The 16,542-nt window shown below is 47.1% G+C and overlaps 1 protein-coding gene across 4 annotated transcripts in view; it reads left to right on the plus strand.

Moving 5' to 3' along the window:
• LOC120017632 (bifunctional heparan sulfate N-deacetylase/N-sulfotransferase 2-like) overlaps window positions 1-16,542 on the plus strand; it is a 170,914-nt gene that overhangs the window by 151,530 nt on the left and 2,842 nt on the right. For all 4 annotated transcript variants that reach the window (XM_038960529.1, XM_038960530.1, XM_038960531.1 and 1 more), the window contains 8 exons: window positions 708-759; window positions 3,173-4,906; window positions 9,137-9,224; window positions 9,346-9,500; window positions 10,360-10,545; window positions 15,555-15,683; window positions 15,933-16,115; window positions 16,319-16,415. In XM_038960529.1, the coding sequence (XP_038816457.1) occupies window positions 3,884-4,906; window positions 9,137-9,224; window positions 9,346-9,500; window positions 10,360-10,545; window positions 15,555-15,683; window positions 15,933-16,115; window positions 16,319-16,415 (1,861 nt within the window). In that variant the 5' untranslated portion in view covers window positions 708-759; window positions 3,173-3,883. The remainder of the gene's footprint in view (window positions 1-707; window positions 760-3,172; window positions 4,907-9,136; window positions 9,225-9,345; window positions 9,501-10,359; window positions 10,546-15,554; window positions 15,684-15,932; window positions 16,116-16,318; window positions 16,416-16,542) is intronic.

The following is a 16,542-nucleotide window of genomic DNA, read 5'->3' on the forward strand; positions in this document are numbered from 1 at the left end:
TGCCCCCCCCCCCCCTCTCACATGCCTCCCCAGCTCCCACCTGCAGCCTGTGTGTGTGTCTGCTGTCAGCAGTCAGCATCAGGGTGGGAGTCTGTGGGATTCTCTCTCTCTAGTTTAGTCGTCCCTCCCTTGTGTAGCCAGACTGGCTTGGGGTGAGGAGGAGGGCCTAACGCGGACAAAGCCTGCTCCTCCAGCTGTCAGCAGCCTGAGCATTTAGGCTTTATAAGCTGCTCAGGGCCATAGCCCCAGGGCCACTACTACTGACTACTGACAGGAGGGACCTGGAGGGGAGCGGCCTATATAAACTATTATACAGAGAGAGGCAGGAGGAGAGGAGCAGGAAGCTCGATGAATCGGGTCGGCCTTGGTGTGAAATGGTCAGTGACCAGCTGACTTCCCTCTCCTCCACATCGTTGGGCTTAATCGTCCTGGCCCTGCTCTCGGGGCCGGTTTCTGTCTTAAATGTCAGCTGTAAAATCTGTCAGATTCACTGGGACTGGGAGCCCTGTGGGACTCGGGTTGTTTTCAGGGTCAAACACTCAGTCTCTTTCCATCTTGCTCTCTCTTACCCAAAGGCTGTATGTGTGGAATGGGAGGATGCCTGGGCTCTAAGTAGATGTAGATAGTAGATAGACTGTACACCCACTTTTTAGACGGGAAAATCTCAGCACTGCATTCACGTATTCTCTCTGCTCTCTCCCTCACAGGTCTCCCTGCCTGACCGACCCCGTCAGATAAGACCGACACACCAGTTTTCAGGTGAGACCTCTCTGCTTCCTCCGGTCTTAACACCACCTCAAACCTACCACCACTTATATACCTCTGTTTACCCCCGGAGTCTCAGTCAAGTCTGTCCCGAGCCTTAGCCTAGTTGTTAAAAGCCACGCCCCCCCCTCCTCACACACACATCCGTCTCTCCTTCTCTCCTTACACCATTAGGGCTCTATTATTTAGCACAGCAATCTCTGCGCTACTGAAGCGCCTCCATCTTCACCTCTTTCACCCCTCTTCATCACACGATCATGTTTCCTTTTTCACCCTCGTTTTTATAAATGGGTGCCTCTTGAAATGTAAACGAGTTATGCACACACAGTGCTCACCACTATTAACATCATTTTTCACTAGATTGTTGCTGAAAAAAGATTGGAGTGGTCATTGAAGTTCAGAACGAGGTTATGTGGCATGCTTGTATATCCGATACTGAAGCATTTCCTGTGGATTTCTAGATATCGACTTGCATCACCCCTGTCGTTCGTACAGACCCAGCTGTTATAAATAGCTTTTTTCTTCTTAAAAATGTTTCCAGGTCTGACCACAACCGCTCCACCTAGAGCAATAGTAACAAAACTAAACTTCAGAGGACAAGGTGACACTGACCCATTTTTCCTTCAGTAGCCTTCCCTACCCTGTGCCTCCTCCCCACCCATCCACCTAGCTTCTGTACCCTTGTGGGAGGGGGTGGAGGACCCTGTGTGTTGTGATTTGTCTCCCAATGGCCCACATGTTGAAGGGGAAGTGGTCAAGGAGGTGAGACTTCTCCGGCTAAGAATAGAGGTTCCTTTCTCGGGATGCGCTCAGTCCCCCCCCCCCCCCCCCTCCATGTTCACAGAGGATGTTGGATCTGCGGTGAGAGGGGAGGTCCACTCCAGGGTGCCACTCTTTGAGTGGTTCTGGGGGGTTTGAGTGGAAGCACCATGAGAGTTCCTCACCTTTCTCTGTCCTTCCGAATGTTCTTGCTCATTTTCTTCTTTCTCACTCCTCATTGTCCACTCTGTGTTGTAGACTCTGTCTCTGTCTGTCTCTCTCTCTGTCGTCTGTCTGTCTGTGTGTTCATCTCCCTCTGTGTTTCTCTCTGTCAAGGTGCCTTTGCTAAAGCCGAGGCTTAGTTAGTACTTCTGAGAGAAAAATGATCCTTTAAGTGCTTGCCCAGGAAATGTAGCGTGGCGGCACGGTTGACATTGATCATGTCAGGGTAACTTTGATAGATCGCGGTATCCTGTTTATGATGCAGGGTGGTGAGCGTCTGTCTGGGCTTGGGACTCGATTTGTCCGTTTTTCTTCTTCTAACGAGCTGATATGGGCTGCTTGTTTTGCTCTTTGCATTTAACCACATATTTATATTTGCACTGTAGCGCCTTGTTGGCCTCCACCAGTTCCCCCACAGTGATAAATGATCCAGCCAGCCTGCAGGGACTGAGACACTGTTTCAGTGCTGCTGTATCGTAGTCATAAAGCCACTGAGCTAGTCTCGTGACCTGGTCTGGTCCCAGAGGGCTCATTGGAATCAACCCAGCCCACTGCAGGTGGAATGCATTGTCTTAATTCTCTAGTGGCTCCCATGTAAGGCAGGTCTTGTGCTGGAGATTTCCCAGTTTACTAACACACTGACAGTGCACAGCTCTCACGGCATTGAGTTCCCTGACCCCCCCCATCCTCCGGCACTACCATTGCGCACCCTGCCTGCATCTGTGTGGGACTAGCCGCAATCGTAAACAAAATCTTAATTGCTCTGCAGCATTGGCCCACATTTGAGATCGTGTACCCACAGCCACCCACACAGCCATATAATCATTCACATTTAAGGTCAGAGTTTTCCTTCCACACCTGTAACGCTATATTTGAGGAGGACGGGAACACATGGAGGTTATGGTGAGGCTATTTTTGGTCTCCGTGAGGAAAAAGTGCTCATGACACACAGAGGGCTTTGGGGATGGCCTGGTTTTGAGTTGGGGGAGGGGACCTAATGGAAAAACCATAAGGCTGCAATCTTTAGGCCATATGGAAGCGTCATCAAATTTGACCCTGCCGCATGGTTGTGTTGACTCGTTCTCTCTAGGGTTTGGGCCACTGTCAGCACAGAGACGCTGTGTACCCACAGGGAACAACTCAGTCTGACAGGCAGTTTCACCAGCAAGGTTTTATAGCTGCCTTTTGGTTTATGATGCTGTTAGCTGAGCGGTTTTGCAAACAAATAATTATTGTATGTCCAAGACAAATGTCAAGTTAACATTTCTTTTTACTTTTAATAGAACTGTTGTTTCTGTTTATCTTCTATTTCTGTTTTGCGTCGTCATGAGACATTATCCTGAGGACTAATTTTGGTTACAAGAACATGGATTGTGATCTAACGTGCACTAATCCTACTCTCTCTCTCTTTCTGCCCCTCCCTCAGGCGTGTTCCTCTCTGCCGCCTTCAAGATGAACAGGTTGGGCCTCCACAGGGGGCAGTGTTGAAGGCTGAGCCCCAGCCTGCCGAACCCCCAGCCGAGACTACTGAACCCAACACACACGCACAGAAGATCTGCCACACACACAACCTGAGAGCAGGAGCTACACCCCCACGATACAACCAGCATCTCCTGATAACGGCCGTGTTTACGTGTGTACAAGGGAGCTGTGTGGTGTTCAGTGACGGGGAAAGGAGAGAGGAGAGAAACTGCTGATCCGCTGAGAGGAGGGGAGCGAGCGGAGGAGGAGGAGTGTGTGAGGAACGCAGAGGGAGAAACCCAATCCTCTTAGGTAGCAGAGCTGAGGACGGGCGTGCCTGGGAGCCAGAGAGAGAGAGGTAGGAGAGTGCAGAGGTAGAGGGAGCACAGAGACCAGCCCAGGCTGAGTCGGAGCAGCCAGACAGGCAGCGCGTTGTGCATCCAAAGAGGTGGAAAGGCGAGCAGGGCCAAAGCCGGAAGGCGACTCATGGGCAATGGGGGCCATGGTGACCTAGCGTAAATGGCTATCCCTCAGCACAGCTTGGTGCCAGTGTCTGCTGCTCAACCCTCCCCCTCTCTCTCCTCCTGTGTCCCTGCCCGCTGCTGTGCCCTGTTGCTGTTCGTCCCTGGCGCTGCCTTCTGCTCTGCGCCGGCACTGCCCCTGTCGTGCTGCGGCCATGGTGGCCAGCCTATGGAAGCTGGTGCGGGGCGTCAGGCAACTGGAGCTCCATCGCCTCATCTTGGCACTCATCGTCTTCTGCCTTTTCTCCATGGCTTTCCTGGCCTATTACGTCAGCAACAGCCCCAAGATCAAGGAGGCCCCCCCGCTGCCCTTCAGTGACTGTCGGGGGGTGCCGGGGGCTGTGGGAGGTGGGCAGCAGGCGCCACTCTTCCTGCCTCACTCGGGTCGGCTGCGCCAGGTGAAGGCCATGGACAACTCTCGTACGGACCCAGTGGTGCTGGTGTTTGTAGAGAGCATCTATTCTCAGCTGGGGCAGGAGATCGTAGCCATCCTGGAGTCCAGCCACTTTAGCTACCGCACCGAGATCGCCCCGGGGAAGGGAGACATGCCCACGCTAACGGAGCGCAACCGCGGACGCTACGCCCTGGTCATATACGAGAATTTACTGAAGTATGTCAACCTGGACGCCTGGAACCGCGACCTGCTGGACAAGTACTGCATGGAGTACAGTGTAGGCATCATCGGCTTCTTCAAGGCCAACGAGAACTCGCTGCTCAGCGCCCAGCTTAAGGGCTTCCCTCTCTTCCTGCACTCCCACCTGGGCCTGAGGGATTACCGAATCAACCACAACGCCCCACTGCTCTACATCACCAGACCCAACGAGGTGGAGCAGGGCCCCCTGCCCGGGGACGACTGGACCGTGTTCCAATCCAACCACTCCACCTACGAGCCTGTCCTCCTGGCCAGCACCAAGTCCTCTGACGCCCTAGCCCACCTGGGGCCGCTCAGTGCTATGCACGCCACCGTGGTCCAGGACCTGGGGCTCCACGACGGCATCCAGAGGGTCCTGTTTGGAAACAACCTGTCCTACTGGCTGCACAAGCTGGTGTTTGTGGACGCCATCGCCTACCTGACGGGCAAGCGGCTCTGCCTCTCGCTGGAGCGCCACCTGCTGGTGGACGTGGACGATATCTTCGTGGGCAAGGAGGGCACCCGCATGAAGGTGACCGACGTAGAGGTGGGTTCACTCTCTCCCTCTTTCTTTCTCTCACACTCTGCCTACTGTAGGTTCACTGTCATTGGTAATTAAGCTTGTGTAAAGATGTATTATTAATGACGTAAAAAAAAACGAAATAGGCGGTTATTCCGAAGAGGACGATTATTCAGCCTGTTACCTTAACAAGTATAGATGTTTCTGTTTAAGCAACCTTTGATTTACCACTTAGTTTTCAGGAAAGTGCTTCTTTCCTGCTCCTCTCATCATGGGACACATATTGATTTCCAATGGGATTCTCCGTAAGGTGTGTGACTTGTTTCTAAGGCAAGGCCTAATAAAGGCTAGCATTTATTAGGATGAATCTCAACAGGATCTGTGTCTTCTGCCATTAGTCTCTTAATTGTTTTATCTGGTTGTTAGCCCGCTACTGTGTCTAATTGGCCTGATTTACTTGAGTTCACTTCACTTTGAGAAAACCACCACTGGATGACTTTAAGCCTTTTCCAGTCTTAACCAAAGCCTTATTTGAAGTGACAAAAACCAATTCGGAAGAGTCTCCAGTACATCACAGCTCTCATAATGGTCTTTCTCTACCCTCTATAGCTGTTGAACACACTTAACCCGCATCAGCAGTTTGCAATGCAGAAAAGCGTTGCCTGGAGGGCCACTCTGACAAATGCATCAAACTAAATGAACACAACTAATGGGAAATATTAGGAGGATTAATTAGGCTTTTGCACTGACAACAGGGATGCAGTTTGGAGAGTGATAGGGGGCGGGACAAGGGAGCAAACTTGTCGCTTCAGCAAGGGCTCCCACAAGTCAATCAGCCAGTTAATGAGCCTGTCATCAATTCAGCCTGACAAGGTTGGAACCAGGCGGTTGCATAAGTAAGGGCATATGGAGGGAGAAAAGTACTGTTGGCACCGCCACTGTGTTTAGTCATCACACCACCGATGAGACGTTTCGGGTTAATTGCTCCTGTGGAAATGATGACTAATAGACCGTTTGACGTCTCAGGCAGCCGAGGCAGGTACATGCATGCTCTTGAGGCCGTAGCTTAACGGAGAAAACAACATTACATTACAGGTATATGGATTCATTGTGGAGCACAGAATAGAACAGCCGAGCTGGTGTAGTCAGAAGAATGGCCCATTGATTTTTTTTCTCACCTCAATCTTCTGAACAGAAGTGGTCTTCTCTGAAAGGAATTGGCCTGCTTGGTCTCTAGAGCATCAAGTCAATGGAACCACTTACCACTTTCTAATGTGTTAAAGATGCTGAAATGTATTTGATGACTTTTCAAATAACGTTTCCACTCGGGCTGGGAATTGCCATGGACCTCACGATACGATATTTTCACAATACGATATGTATTGCGATTCTCACTATTCTACATGTATTGTGATTCAATACTGGGATGTTACTGTGATTTGATGTTCCAGACATATTGCTCACCATTTGTCTGCTGCAGAGAGACAGAAGAGAGCATGAGAACGTTTGTTTTGATCAGTCATGTAAATAAGTGGTGAAAACATGTTGGCTCACTATTTAAAAAGAAGATGGGGAACAAGCTATAGGATGAAAAATAACAGCGTTTTAGCGCAGGTACAGCCGACTAGCCAAAGCCAACGCTGCCTAGCAACAACAACAACAAATATTTTGAAAATTGTATATATATCCGGATAGTTGTCTTGTGCAGCATTAAGATATTGCCATTTTGACGTTAAATCACCTAAATTCTCTACTAAAGTGGATGTAAAAAGCATGTTAAACATGTATTGCTCTTCGGGGACCCTGTTAGTCATCTGTAGTTCATTGCAACCAACCATGTTGATCCTATTAACATTTTGAGGTGTCACAAAGAGGTTAGATAGAATGTTTCTTCCGCCTGCCCTGACGTGGTGTTAAACATTGTGGTCGTTGCCATGCAGGCTCGACTTTATTTACCGCAGTGTTGTCTAACTACCCCTACCACCTGGCCTCTGGTTGAGCAAAGAGGCTTTAATCACCTCAAGCAGTTGTGAGGCGAGTAACGGGGCACAAACAAGGCATGGCTAATGGACCACTAATCTTGTCTATTATTCTCACTCTGGGTGCAACCTCAGCACTGCACTCTTAAGCACTAAAGCTGATTTACACACACACACACACACACACACACACACACACACACACACACACACACACACACACACACACACACACACACACACACACAAACCACGCACATACATGCATAACCACGTTCACTTTTCTGTGCTATGTTCGATACGGTTGACTCCTGCATCTCAGCTATATTCTACTTGCTTGGTTGATGGTTGAATTTACATTCAGTGCCCTTGGAGTGCTGCCATAATCACTCTGGTTGGATGGGTACTCGGTCACCTCAGCATCTCAAACAGGCATTTCTAGATCTCTGTCCTTATGGTAAATGGCAGCTGTTGTTTGCAATTGACCATGTCCTCTCATCCTCCTCCTATAATGCAGGCTAGGGCCAGGTAGGAGTCATGGACATGTTGACGGTCTAGGGCAGGGGTTCCCAAACCTTTTCACTCTGGGGCCCCCCTTCCAGCATTGGGGAACATCCCGCGCACCCCCCTGCACACGAGCGCACGTGCCACGTCTATTTCTATGTGCACAAACACTGTTTTTGACTAATTGTTCACACCCCTCTTGTTGGTGGAGAGAATTTTGCGGGTTTAAAGCTTATTTCCTGCAATTGTACACATTTTGTCATGGGTTGCAAAGAAAATATTGCAGCTTTATAGCAAATTGTCTTGAAATTCTATACATTTTGGCATGTCTAATGTGTAATCATGTGATATTTGTGACAAATAAATTACAACAATATCAACAACAAAAAAACATGGGCTAGTTGGGCTGACATTTCTGACAAGTTATAAATAGCTCTCTAAGGTATGCAATGACTGATAATGTACCACCCAATTTCAAAATTGCACTTTGTGCATTCTGTTAAAACTTTCAAGAATCCGTTTAAAGCCTGACTGAGTTCCCCCCACAGTTTGGGAACCACTGGTCTAGGGTATGGGTCAGTCAATGCCCAGAGGCTTCAGTCAGATCATCACTGCAGGTTGAGGCTTTTAAGCCAGCCCGGGCATTCACAATGTCCTTCCATTTGTTTCTATAGACATGGGGAAATTCAAGGATATTGAGGTCAGTGATCTGTAGGCATCCATTTGATAAGGCAATCGAAGAGGAAATACAAAGAGCTCTTCTCACCTCCTTGTCAGCTCTCTGTACTTGGCACAGACGGTGAAGATCAGTTGCCATGGTGACTAACCAGAGCCCCTGACCTACCCTTATGCCCCCACCCCTCTGTCTCTGCCCTTCTGCCTACCCCAAGTCCTCCTTACTCTGACCCCTCTTTACCAGGCTGGCACAAAGGTCTGTGTGTCCCCACAGGACATCACCCAGGCATATGCTCCATACCACATCCCCCTGTCCAGTAGCCTCTCTCCTCTCTCCTTTTTGAAAGACGATCGGTTGTTGTGGTGCTGGAAGACAGTTCAGTTACTGATCACCGCTTGTCATCAGACATGAAATATCGCTTGATCTGTCTGTGGGGACACATTTGTCTCTCCGTCAGCAAACCTAAGGTCCCAGGCAGCCAATACTGAGACATGGATCATATTGCGCACACACACAGACCGCACAAACACACACAGACCGCACAAACACACACAGACACTCATCCTAATCGGCAAGAAAAGCAAAGTGTGTGGACATGCTCAAGGACATCAGTCCCCCTTTAAATAAGTCAGCGATTGTATCTCTTATCAGGTACAGCCGCTATCTCTCTCCCAGAGGTACAGTGCATAGCTCTGGGTTGATTTGTGGAGGCAAAGCAGCTATCTCTTTCCCCATCCTGTGATTTGTATATGGATGCTGCTGCTCTGATATAGCTGATAAAGTGTGAAGGTTTGGGGAATTTGTTGAACAGGACTCCGTGGGTTTGCTTTGCAATCCCATTTCAGTCTGTACAATAACCCCAACATTTGCTCATTCTTTCACCCTTGTGGCTACCTAGATATGTTCTGATTTTATTCCATGTCGTCCCATTGTCTGTATTCTTCACTTGAATGATGCATCTGCATTTTATGTCCAAGAGTTATTTCGCCATCTAGTGGTTAAGAAAAAATAGGTTTGTCAGCAACATTATAGTTTTTAAAGCTAATAACTGCAATTGTGAATATAATTCCCATTCCTCTGTCATGTCCTCGTTTGCAGGCCTTGCTCAATACTCAAAACAAGCTGCGAATGCTGGTCCCTGATTTCACCTTTAACCTCGGCTTCTCTGGAAAGTTCTACCACACAGGTGAGAGAGCATCTCGAAGTGAAAACACAGAACATACCCTGTGCTAGACAACGTCACTGTAGATTTTGAGTTGGAGAGTGTCATGAAGAAACTCCCTGTACCCATCTTTCCCCCCCTCCAGGCACAGACGAGGAGGACCGGGGAGATGACATGCTGCTAAGACACAGAAAGGAGTTCTGGTGGTTCCCCCACATGTGGAGTCACATGCAGCCCCACCTGTTCCACAACGTCAGCGTGCTGGCTGAACAGATGAGGCTCAACATGCTGTTTGCCCAGGTGATTGGGCTTCCAGTCTGTCGATACCTAACATCATAATCATACGATAGCTCTCTCTAGTAAGATGCATGCTGTAGTTATGGCCGGGTTGATCCAGATGGTGAGTGGTAATTGGATTCCTGTATGCTGGCCGTTGTAGATGTTTCCTTATTCGCGATTACAATAAACCACGGTAACAAGGCTCCCAGACATTGGGGCTAAAGATGCCCCCAAGGCTGCCTGATGTAGTGAGTGGCATTGGGAGCCAAGGGGCTGGGCCCAGCAAGCAGACGGTGTCAGTGTGTGTGTGTGAGGTGAATACTAACCAACACCCTCTCAGTAATCCCTGCTGCCATACAGCTGTCTTTGCTGGCTGACACTGACGGAGAGCATCTCTGAGCGGTCAGGGGAGAGGATCCTTCAAACAGCTCTCCATAGCTTCTCCTTAGGAAGGATACACACCGTCTCAACTGAGCTGAACAAACACCAATCCCTCAAGCGTTCCCAACACTCTATGTTTTTCCAGCGAGGGGCACAGTGGCACGGTACCACCATACATTAAGATTTGGATGCATTTTTGTTAGTCTCTAAAGGATTGAGGCTCCTGCTGAGCTTCCTGACTGTTTCTTATTTAGCAGTGTGGAGTGGTCTGTGGACAGAGCAGGGCTATGTCGCCCTCCAGTGGAGGAGCTGCACATTCTTTTTTCTGCTGCGTGTTTGTTTGGAAGCAGACGGTGACTCATTCATGGTTCAATATAATGGCCATTTAATCACGTTTTGTTATTGTAATTTGTTCCTGGTGTCCTTTCCTGTCCCTAGACACAACTAATATCCATCTGTCTCTCATTCTATCTCTACCACCCCCCCTCTTCCTCTCCAGGAGCATGGGATCCCTACAGACATGGGCTATGCTGTGGCCCCCCACCACTCGGGGGTCTACCCCGTCCACAGCCAGCTGTACGAGGCCTGGAAGTCAGTGTGGGACATCAAGGTGACCAGCACAGAGGAGTACCCCCACCTCAGACCTGCCCGCTACCGCAGGGGCTTCATCCACAGTGGCATTCAGGTCAGTTAGTCATGGCAGTCAATCAGTTTATTAAGTAATGAACTCGCCGCCATTGGACTCTGGAGGGATGAATCACGCTTCACTATCTGGCAGTCCGACAGACGAATCTGGGTTTGGTGTATGCCAGGAGAACGCTACCTGCCCGAATGTATAGCTTGTGCCAACTTTAAAGTTTGGTAGAGGAGGAATAATGATCTGTTTTTCATGGTTTGGGCTATGCACCTTAGTTCCAGTGAAGGGAAATCTTAATGCCACAGTAGCCAATTACATTCTAGGCGATTCTGTGCTTCCAACTTTGTGGTAACAATTAGGGGAAGGCCCTTTCTTGTTTCAGCATGACAATGCCCCCGGGGGACCAAATCCATATTAATGCCTATGATTTTGGAATGAGATGTTTGACGAGCAGGTGTCCACATACTTTTGGTCATGTAATGTATAATTCAATAGATGTCCTTCCAAAATATTATAATTAAGCAGCTTTTCTGCTTTTTTGCCTCTCCTTGGCCTGTTAGGAAATTAGTGATTTGGGTGTCTGCTAACATTAGCTAACGTCTTCTAAACAACCAGCAGGCCGACTCTTTCAAACCATTTTTTTTTTTAAATAGACTTGACTGGCGAGATAGTTGTTGCATAGGCTTTATCCTTTTTTCTAACACCAGCTGTGGATTGCCTGGCTTGCTAGCTCGCTTGCGTGCAGTGAGCTCACATCAGCGCTGTTGCGGTGACTGTATAACTGGCAGTGAAATTCCACGTGATGGTTTAGTTTATGGTAATTAGGCTTCTCCAAGCTTTGATGCTGCTGATGGTTATTAGTAGCCTACCAAACGTGTTAACTGCTTGGTATTCAGCACTCTATTATCCCTCTAATCACTCTGACATCAATGCAAATGTAATCGAAAACCTAATCAAACACTTCATGAGAGCCCATGAGCTCATGTTGCCCAACATTTCTATAGGCTATGCAATTGTGCGAGAAAACAAAGTGATGGCCTCTACTAAAAAGAGGAAGATCCCATCAGCTTTCTATAGGCTAGGCCTAATATATTTATTTCTCAACTTTCCTAATATTTAGTACATTGTTTATATTTACAACAGGAGTATAGCCTACCTGGATGGCATTAAAGAATAAACCACGGGGAAAGGCGTCCTCCATTCGCTATTTGACATGTATTTTTTTCCCGCTGCCCTGTTTCGATACAGGTGCATGATAATGGTCCATTCTAAATCAAAACAGATTTACCACATATGTTATTTAGTATATGTAAATACAATATTAAATGAAGAATAGTCTGATGGGTGACAATATTAGCCTATCACTTGTGAATTATATATTATCCCTTGTGAATGATACTCAGCATAAGAAACGATGCCTTTTTTTGTGACTTTTTCGAATCATAGTCGCACGGGCCTATATGTTTTAATAAGGTTTGTATCACAACTAAAGAGGCCAAATAACTTCTTAAAATTTAAGCACATTATTCCGCTTTACAAGGGGTGTAGAGCCTAACTGGCATACATAAGCAGCGTGTGAGTTTCAAGTTTGGGGAAGATAAGTTTCACCATAAAAATGCACCTTTATAATAAAAGCCATTACATGCATAATTGCATTTCCACTAATGGAACATTTGTGCTTATAGCCTACTACCATGTGCGCATTGCTGTGCTTATAATGTGAAGAAATAGCCTAATAGTTTATCAACATTTTAAGCTAAACATTCTGATCTGTTGCATCAGCCACACTTTTTTTTGATGCTAGTGGTTTTATTTATTTGGGATATGTCGCATCCCACAACTGTCCCAGACTATGTCTGGAATATGTATTTCTCGCACAGAATAGAATAGGTTGACTTTTGTACTATGGGGGATAGTAGATTGACATAGGCTAGTGCTTTTGCTGTTCGTTAGGCCTACTCATATTGTTGGCTGACAAAGTAAATGTGGACAGTTCTTCCAATATCTTCAATATGCACCTCGGAATAGGATAAGGACGTGCGCCATTGTGTCCCCAATGTGTCTGTCTTCACTTGTAGCCTGTGAGAAAGACCCGATGACGTGCTGTAGTACGCAGCACTAAGGGAGAAGACACAACAGCCACTGGTCGCAAAAGACATGGATTTTTTTAAGGTGCATTATGGCCATACAAAGGGGATGCCGTCGTGAAATTCTAGGCATTATCAAGTGCTTGTCAAATTGTGAATGAGTGACTGATGCAGTGTGTACAGCCTGTGCAAAAAACAAAGCAGAGCTCATCAATCAATCAATCAAATGTATTTATAAAGCCCTTCTTACATCAGCTGATGTCACAAACTGCTGTACAGAAACCCAGCCTAAAACCCCAAACAGCAAGCATTGCAGGTGTAGAAGCATGGTGGCTAGGAAAACTCCCTAGGAAGGAACCTAGAGAGGAACCAGGCTATGAGGGGTGGCCAGTCCTCTTCTGGCTGTGCCGGGTGGAGATTATAACAGAACATGGGCAAGATGTTCAAATGTTCATAGATGACCAGCAGGGTCAAATAATAATAATAATAATCACAGTGATTGTAGAGGGTGCAACAGGTCAGCACCTCAGGAGTAAATGTCAGTTGGCTTTTCATAGCCGATCATTCAGAGTATCTCTACCGCTCCTGCTGTCTCTAGAGAGTTGAAAACAGCAGGTCTGGGAAAAGGTAGCACGTCCGGTGAACAGGTCAGGGTTCCATAGCCGCAGGCAGAACAGTTGAAACTTGAGCAGCAGCACGACCAGGTGGACTGGGAACAGCAAGGAGTCATCAGGCCAGGTAGTCCTGAGGCATGGTCCTTAGGCTCAGGTCCTCGGAGAGAGAGAATGGAAGAAAGAAGGAGAGAAAGAGAGAGAACTAGAGAGAGCATACTTAAATTTACACAGGACACCGGATAAGACAGGAGAAATACTCCAGATATAACAGACTGACCCTAGCCACCCGACACATAAACTATTGCAGCATAAATACTGGAGGCTGAGACAGGAGGGGTCGGGCGACACTGTGGCTCCGTCCGACGATACCCCCGGACAGAGCCGAACAGGCAGGATATTACCCCACCAACTTTGCCAAAGCACAGCCCCCTCACCACAAGAGGGATTTCTTCAACCACCAACTTACCATCCTGAGACAAGGCCGAGTGTAGCCCACGAAGATCTCCCCCACGGCACAACCCAAGGGGGCGTCAACCCGGAAAGGAAGATCACGTCAGTGACTCAACCCACTCAAGTGACGCACCCCTCCTAGGGACGGCATGGAAGAGCACCAGTAAGCCAGTGACTCAGCCCCTGTAATAGGGTTAGAGGCAGAGAATCCCAGTGGAGAGAGGGAAACCGGCCAGGCAGAGACAGCAAGGGTGGTTCGTTGCTCCAGTGCCTTTCCGTTCATCTTCACACTCCTGGGCCAGACTACACTCAATCATAGGACCTACTGAAGAGATGAGTCTTCAGTAAAGACTTAAAGATTGAGACCGAGTCTGTGTCTCTCACATGGATAGGCAGACCATTCCATAAAAATGGAGCTCTATAGGAGAAGGCCCTGCCTCCAGCTGTTTGCTTAGAAATTCTAGGGACAGTAAGGAGGCCTGCGTCTTGTGACCGTAGCGTACGTGGAGGTATGTACGCAGGACCAAATCAGAAAGATGGGTAGGAGCAAGCCCATGTAATGCTTTGTAGGTTAGCAGTAAAACCTTGAAATCAGCCCTTGCCTTAACAGGAAGCCAGTGTAAAGAGGCTAGCACTGGAGTAATATGATCACATTTTTTGGTTCTAGTCAAGATTCTAGCAGCCGTGTTTAGCACTAACTGAAGTTTATTTAGTGCTTTATCCGGGTAGCCGGAAAGTAGAGCATTGCAGTAGTCTAACCTAGAAGTGACAAAAGCATGGATTTTGTCACTTCTAGGAGACAAAACTCATGCCTTTCAAGCAACTTTTTTACAAATCATCATTAGAGTCACATCATCCAGCCTTACAATATATTAAACATCAAAACATATGGCCCAACGTTTGTAGAACAACTAAAGTTACATAAATAATTCTACATTAAGCATATAGGAGTACCTGTTTCTTTGTTAACCGCTCAACACAGGATAGCCGCATGTGAGCATTCCCTCAAATCATTTGGAGAAAATATCCTTTCTATTTTATTCAGCTTTGTTCAATTGTATTCTTCATACTATAAAGTAATGCCACGGAATTCTAAGCAAATCTTGTCTGCTAAATGAACTAGTGTAGCCCACAGCCATATGGCATAGCCACATCAGGACCTAACATAAGGACAACTCAGAGTTTGCTTTTCTGGTCTTCTGAAATAGACTACATTTTCTTCATATCATGTTTCTTTAGAAATGTCCAAAATAAGTAATGGATTTATTGTGAAGGTGTAGGCTATATTACATGGATTTATTCAACTTTTTAAAATGTAAATGTTCCAAAGGTCAGCATCAGTGGCATGTAGGCTGTGTGGAAGCCAGGAGTGTTTATGTTAATTAACGGACAATTACCCTGAGACCGACAGTTATTTGCTTGACAATCACCTGCTGACTAAATATTTGTGACCGCCACAGCCCTAGCTCGTGTCTCACCTAATCTCGAGAAGGATCATTCTCCCCACCAGATCACATACCGGCCTGTCTCGGCCAAAGATAATGTCATTATCCAAGCAAATTTGAGAAAAAGGGTTGAGGCAGGTTTTTAAAATGTATGCTTTGGCCACAAATACGAGTTTAAGACATCAACAACATTATTTGGGTATAAGTTGTCTGAATATTAACTTTTAAAAGTGAGATTTTCACTCTATAGTTATTTTGAGCTTCAATTGAAGTCAAATTGTCACTTCATCTCTCATTGACATCAATGACAAAGTGAAAATATGACTTAATCAAAGTTAGGATTTGCCCCTCAGTGCTTAATGAGCACACTCAAGGGCTTAGAGTTTATACAAAGGTGCAAAGGAAGAGAAAGTTGGTTATTTTGATGTATTTTTTACTGTTTCCCCTCTCTGTCTCTGCAGGTGTTACCCAGACAGACATGTGGCCTCTTCACTCACACTATCTTCTATAACGAGTACCCAGGAGGCTCCAAAGAGCTGGACAAGAGCATCAGGGGAGGGGAGCTGTTCCTCACCGTCCTCCTCAACCCTGTAAGTTCTAGTCCGCTCTGGAGATACTCTGCCTGTCATTACTGGAGCCCGCTACCCTCTTCAGGTCACTGCTCTATATGACTGGAAGAATCTTAACTTGGAAAATGGAATTGTTACTTAAATTTTTGTGTAAATCATGCATCGATGTCAATCTGTGCTACAATTGCAGGTGCCTCACAAGTTGGGATTTAGCCTCGTATGCAGCTAAACAGTGAAAAGTCTCACTTCCTTCCTCTGACCCCCCCCCAGATCAGCATCTTCATGACCCACCTGTCTAACTATGGGAATGACCGGCTGGGCCTGTACACCTTTGAGTCCCTGGTGAAGTTTGTTCAGTGTTGGACCAACCTGCGGCTGCAGACCCTGCCCCCCACGCAGCTGGCTGACAAATACTTCCAGATCTTCCCTGAGGAGAGGGACCCCCTCTGGCAGGTTAGGGAACTGCAATTATTATTATAGACATTGTAGTACATCGGTTGTTAGTTACTGTTTCCTATTTTGGATATGTACTGTTTTCTTGAGATTCTTATAATAAGGTTTGGACTATCAATTTATTTGAGTTTGCAATGAAATTACTTACTGATGAGCTATATGTATTGGTGACCCTAACCTAACCCCTCTCTATTTGTCCTCAGAACCCATGTCAGGACAAGAGGCATAAAGACATCTGGTCGAAGGAAAAGACCTGTGATAGACTACCCAGGTTCTTGGTCGTAGGCCCACAGAAAACAGGTGAGACCCTGTGGCCGGCCATTCTCCTCCGACGTAACCTCTCTCGCTCTTCGCACTCTCTTGGCCAGAATGTGTAGCACGATGGCATTTGTGGTGGTGAGTTTCAGTCCAACCAAAAGTGTATATT

This window comes from Salvelinus namaycush, chromosome 22 (genome assembly GCF_016432855.1).
Source record: "Salvelinus namaycush isolate Seneca chromosome 22, SaNama_1.0, whole genome shotgun sequence".
In the NCBI taxonomy this organism is placed as follows: domain Eukaryota; kingdom Metazoa; phylum Chordata; class Actinopteri; order Salmoniformes; family Salmonidae; genus Salvelinus; species Salvelinus namaycush.